This window comes from Taeniopygia guttata, chromosome 5 (assembly GCF_048771995.1).
Source record: "Taeniopygia guttata chromosome 5, bTaeGut7.mat, whole genome shotgun sequence".
NCBI classification, from domain to species: Eukaryota; Metazoa; Chordata; class Aves; order Passeriformes; family Estrildidae; genus Taeniopygia; species Taeniopygia guttata.
In genome coordinates, this window is record NC_133030.1 from 286,598 (window position 1) to 292,925 (window position 6,328).

Genomic DNA, 6,328 nt, shown 5'->3' on the forward strand with positions numbered 1-6,328 from the left:
TCAGCAGGGCCCTTTCGAGAGGATCCTGGAGTCATATTTCAGCAAATAAAAGCATGCTTCAAACGGCCCTCAGATTTTATAGAGTTACAATGGTATCAGTCGGCATCCTCTACCTGTGCAATATAATTTTTAAAGTAACATAGGGGTTTTCTTTCCATCAGTCTGACTGCTATCTGCCAGGCTGCAAAGGCACCTTCGTCACATACTTGTCACTGGCTTTCTGGCACCAGCCTCTCAGCTGTGACATCTCCCACCACCAAAGACAGAAAATGTGTTTTCCAGGGGAACAGACATAGCGCAGATGGATGTGATCAACAAAGCAACAACAGAAATGGTCAGCTGAGAAGCAGGAGATGCTCATCCCCTTTCTTGCTTGCCTTTCCCTAATGAGCCCATTACTTCATTCTCAAGTTGTAGAGGGCACATCCCTCTTTCCTGGAGGGTAGTTTGATTTATTGTTACCCTGAAACCAGAAGCAAAATTTACATGAATGCAAGGACAGATGATCTGTTGACTGACTTTGCTGTTTAACTTAAATCTCCAGGTCTAGATGAACCCTTTCAAACACCCAGAGTTTCCAGCACTGAGATATGCAGAGGGATTAGGCACTCAATTAGCACTTGAATCCTGATGCAGCAAAGCACTTAACGCTGTTTATCTTTTAACACACGAAGACTTACAGTAGCTTACTCAGACCTACTAAAGCTAATGACATATTTCACCGCCCTGCATTACAGCCATGATGCTGACAGGGCACACAGGAGCCCAGTGAAGTGTTCACAGGCATGAGAGCCCGCAGTGAAATTCTGGTCAGCCCTCTCATTCTCTCACCATACATCACACTAACAATAAAGCACGTGTGGCTGGCTGTAATATATTATTGTGTCATTTTCCCTATCATACTAGACACAGGTTAACTCCATAACCTGTAGCATAATTGCTTAGGTCCATGGACTAAACTCTGATAATGTACTCGTAGAGAGATCACAGAACCACAGTTAACTAGGTTGGAAAAGACCTTTGAGATCATCAAGTCCAACCTATGACCTAACACCTCCTCATCAACTAAAACACGGCACTAAGTGCCACATCCAGTCTTTTTTTAAACCTCTCCAAGGATGTTTAATCCACCACCTCCCTGGGCAGCCCATTCCAGTGCCCAATGATTCTACAAGTGAAGAATTTTTTCCTGATGTCCAACCTGAACTTCCCCATGTGCATCTGTGTCCTCTTGCTCTGTCAGTTGTTCATCAGACACTGACCCAGGACTGTGACCATAAGCAGGTGACTGTGCAAGCCCCAGCTGCAGCTCTGCTATCAACACAAGCCTCCTTCACAAGGCTGTTTGACCAATGACAATCCCAGTGACAAAACCTTTCCTCCTCATTCCATGACTGACACTTCCTAGGGCTCAAAATTAATTATTTCCAAATTATTTCCAAATTATTTCCAAATTATTTCCAAATTATTTCCAAATTATTTCCAAATTATTTCCAAATTATTATTTTCAGAGACATTCCAGGGAACAGTGAGCTCTTACTTAGAGACCATTCTTATTTGTTGGGTCTTAACTTTTTTAGAAGGAAAGAGCAGCTTGGCAGAATCCAGGACAGCTATGCACACCCTGCTATTCTGATACAATTTTGTTGCAAATGCTGCTATTCCACACAAGCTGAGTATTCAACCCTTACTGCTTCTGAGTTTTTAATGAGAGACAATTTTCAGAAAATCATTGTTACCTCCAGTTTAACATCTCAGACTTGATGATAGGAAGTACTCTGAGGGGTTTTTTTTTAAAGACTCACTAGCATAAGAATGATTCAATTGAGGCCCATGGCTACAGGCTGTCATGCATGCTGAAATCATTCCATACTCATCATGGCATATGAACACCCAATTCTAGTGTAATCAGTCTTTTTACAGTATAGAGCTATCATTATAAAGTGGTTTTGTTTTCAGAAACGGCATTGCAATACCTCACTTTAAAATATCCTCCCTGAAAATAGGACTCCAAGACTTTTTTTTAAGAGGGACATTAAGTTAGGTATCAAAGCAGACCTTGGCAAGGAGAAAACCAGTCACTCATCTGGCAAGAGACTTGGCTAACAAAATAATGTATGCTGAATTCTGCTATGGAACACTTTAATAGAAGTTTTGAATGATGTCTTTTGTCCTAAAGGAAAGTAAGAGGAAAGAAAAGGATAAGGTACAATGGATTGTTAAATAGCAAGCATGATGTATCCCTTCACTAAGCACAAGCCAGGACTGAGGGATCTGTCAGATGGTGCAGGATGTGTGATTCATCTTCTTCTTCCTAACATTTAAAACACTTTCAACAACTCAAGACTCTTTTCTGCCACCAGGTCTCTGATGGGAATGCAAGAGAGGCAGCACTGACATTCATCTGCACTCAGAAGTGATGTTCCTCCTATGACCCAAAGCCATAATATAATTATTTTCTTTCCACAACTCAGCTGAGTTACTGCAAAAACAAAACCAACACTCTCCCCTTTCTTGTTATGCACACCAGACATCATATATATTTTTTTAATCACGAAAATGTATATATTTTCTCCTGAAAAGGCCAAAGAGGCAGCTAATCCTAAACCTGTAGGTAGATATGTAATGATCAAAAATATTATAAGGCTGCTCAGCCAAGCACAAACAGCTGTGGTACCAGCAGTAAATCTATTTGCATAAGTTGACTGGGCTTGATAAACCAAAATACAGACAGAAAAGGAGTCACAGTTCCTCTCTTAGGAATAAAAATAGTTATTTTGATTTAAATCTATGTATGCATCTCACATAAGCTAACAAAAACTTCAAAAGACATTTTTGTTATGTGTTTGGACACATTTTAAAGTGTGTGAGAGGTTGCCAGGTTACATTTCACTCATTTTTTATATTTAAGTACTTAAATGAAAACACCTGCAGCTGGTAGCTTTTCATATAGCCAAGCATGGTTCAAAGTCAGAGTGTAGTTCCAGGCCATGCACATTTTAAACACCCAAAAGGTAAGAGTAATTTCTTCCCTTCCTATCTCTATTATGGTTCTACTAAGACAAATGAAACATTTCTCACCTCATTTTTAAATTCAAGTCTGCAAAACTGATTCACCTGAAAGGTAATGTCACAACTCATCATAGAACATCTTATGATGGAAACACTTTGGAGAGGCTATATTAAAATACCACAAAGATATAATCACCCTAAAATATCTCCTTTATTGAATTAAAAATCCTGTAACTGCAACACCATTCTAGGAAAGGATTCAGAGACCTTGCTTAAAAAATAAATTATTCCCTTAAAATATTCACCTTTCTAAAGTAATTTATGTAGAAAACCTTATTGGGCTCTTTCTTGTAAAATGCCACAGGATTCTTCATAATGGATTTAATTACAGAAGAAAAAAATGCCATTTAATTTATCCAAACCCATGCATTAATAAAACCATTTTCTGGCCTAGATTAAAAAAGGACAGGACTAGCCTAAAACGAAAACACAATTCCACCGGGATTTTTTCCCTCCTTTGTAAATTTCAGCACTTTTTTAATAGACAAACTTCAGACATGAAATCAACTCAGACCCACATCTTCTCATTCACACAAACAATAGTGTCCAGTATTTTAAAAGATGACTAAAGTGGAATAGTGAGCATAAAATAAAAGTTCTAAAAAACAATGAGCATCTACAAGTAAATGAAAATGCAACACTGCTTCTGCTGCAATCCCTAGTAAGTCTCCAAAACAATGGTTTCAACACTGAAAAGAATTTAAACTATGCAGTAATCCTAAAAATCACTACTGAATCAAGAATAAGGAAAAAGGTGAAACTTAATAGCCCTCAAAACAAGCTCTGCAAATCAGTTAACAATTCCTGTTAATCCAGAGATTAACTAATTTGAAAAGTGAGATTTGTATTGTATTTACATCTCCAGTGAAAAGAAAAATAAGAGGAGCTGTAAAAACACCAATAAAGCTCAAAATATCTTAGATGAACCATCATGTGAAGATGCAGGGTGCACAGCCATAACAAATCAGTCATGCTTCATTCTGGAAAAGTCTCGAGACAATTAGTTACAGATCTGAAAAACAATACAACCCATTTGTATTCCCATTAAAATTTCCAACCTCTTAATTATATAAAATAGATAATATATATAGTAGCACTCACTGTGGCCATGGACAGCTAAGGCACTGGGCAGCTCTCTGCCTGGGTGGCCGGAGGGCACCACCAGAGGGGCACCCCTGGGTCTCTGCCAGGACCTGAGGCACAGGAACGAAGGAGAGGACACCTGTATGGGGTCCAAGGAAGCTTTACACCCATGATGGGCCAGAGGCAAGTGCCACAGAAACGGGGGCTGGCTAGGGTATATAAAGGGAGTGGGTGTGAGGGTGGAAACATTACCCAACCAATGGGGAGATGCCAGGGAGGAGCAGGAGGAGCACAGGGCTCAGCACATCCAACGGGGATAACAAGGGGTGGGGAAGAAGCCTCACAGACAAATCCTCTTCCAAACAAGGGCTGACTGACATAGAACATTCTGGAAGAACATGGGTGGAATGGGGTTGATGGACAGGAGAGGGGGCAGCACAACTCGGATTGACAAGAACATGTAGGGGTAGAAGGGGTGGAACAGGGAGATTGACAACTTGAGGGACAGCCAAGTGCCCAGAAAACTAAGGAGTAAACAACTTGGGACAAACTGTTGTGAGGGGTACATTGTGGAAAACCATTGGAACTAACTAACATCCAATAACTAACTTTCGTAATAAAACAACTGTAAAGCTATAAAAACACACCACCACAATATATAATATATACAATATATATATACAATACTTACAATACATACAATATATACACTATATATAATATGTATAATATATATTATATATATTATAAATATTATATACATTATATACATTATATATATTATATATTAATAAAATATATTATATATTATATATATTATATATGTAATATAATATATATAATATATATGATATTATATAATATATATATTATATATTTTATATATATAATCTAGATAATATATAAAGAACTGTAATTCTTTGCCTGAGAGCCCCTTAATTTCAAAATTGTAATAATTTGGAGGGAGAGAGTTTACATTTTCCATTTCAAGGCAGGCTCCTGCCTTCCTTAGCAGACACCTGTCCTTTCAAACCAAGACAACTCTACACAAAAAAATGAAAGAGAAAAGTGGTAGATTTCAGTCAGACATTCCATCATGTGTTGACTGCAAGCATCAACTTGTGATGCTTTCTTTTGGTAGAGAAAATCAGTATTACTTTTGTCTTAAAATAAAGGTTTAGCTTTTAAGTCACATTCCCAGAATGAAAGAAAATGAAATGCAAGTTTGTGTCCTTCCCTTTTTGCATTTCTCCCTTTCCCTGCAACACATGTGAGTGAATCCAAGTGTTCCCCAATAAGAAAATTAATGAGTTTTTAATAAAAACCCCAACAATGGAAATGCACACAAACAGTACTGTTATGTATTAAAATCAACATGTATTAAAATCAACAGTCTTGTAGAAGACTTTATAAGATGTCCCTGCTCTCACAGCCCACTTTTTCTATGCCACTCTCTTTGGCTAGGGTCACAGCAATTCTCAAGTCTAAAGATGCAACTCTACAGAGTGACCCGAATTACTGAACGGTCAACCAGTGGAAAAAGAACCAGAAGGTGTTAGAGCAGCAGTATCAAGCCAGTTTTGAGCAGGACAAAATTTCAGACAGAATATATTTTGTAATAGGGTGCTTTATGGCTGTACCAGTCTCCTAGAATACAGACTTCATAGCAGGAAACACTCTGTGAACCTGTGTCAGACTGGTGAGGGTTATTTGACATGCAGAAGCAAGATGTGCAAGAGCTTAATTCCTTTTCATATCCAAGATATGTAAGCGGTGCCCCAGGCAGGGCTAGAGAATATCAGGCGCCTGCAGAAATCAAGCATAATCTATAAAAGCCAAGCATATCTGCTCCCATTGTCATCCAGTTGTGGGAAAAAAAATTGTTTTAGAATTCATTTTATAGCAAATAATTCCAAGTCTACCTCTGCTAACATGCTTGAGGGAGGAAGCATATGCATTGCTGTATAGCTTGGAAAGGAGTCTAGTGCACAGTGATTTTTCAGACTCTGTAGCAGCACAAAGGCAAGCAGAGTTCAAAGTGACCTTGAAAAACAGTGAAATCTTCCTCTTAGTTTTAACTGCCCTTTTACTCAAACAAAAGGTAGTTTATGAAGCAAATTTATGCTTAGATATGGTAACTGTAAACAGATTTCTTTTTACAGTCCCTAATTAC

General features: G+C 38.2%; 1 protein-coding gene across 1 annotated transcript in view; it reads right to left on the minus strand.

Annotated features, from left to right (window-relative positions):
* The window catches only part of LUZP2 (leucine zipper protein 2), a 117,490-nt gene extending 113,293 nt beyond the window's left edge, over positions 1-4,197 (minus strand). The window contains exon 1 of the mRNA XM_072929386.1: positions 4,174-4,197. Within this exon, the coding sequence (XP_072785487.1) occupies positions 4,174-4,182 (9 nt within the window). The 5' untranslated portion in view covers positions 4,183-4,197. The remainder of the gene's footprint in view (positions 1-4,173) is intronic.
* Between the last annotated feature and the right edge of the window lie 2,131 nt (positions 4,198-6,328).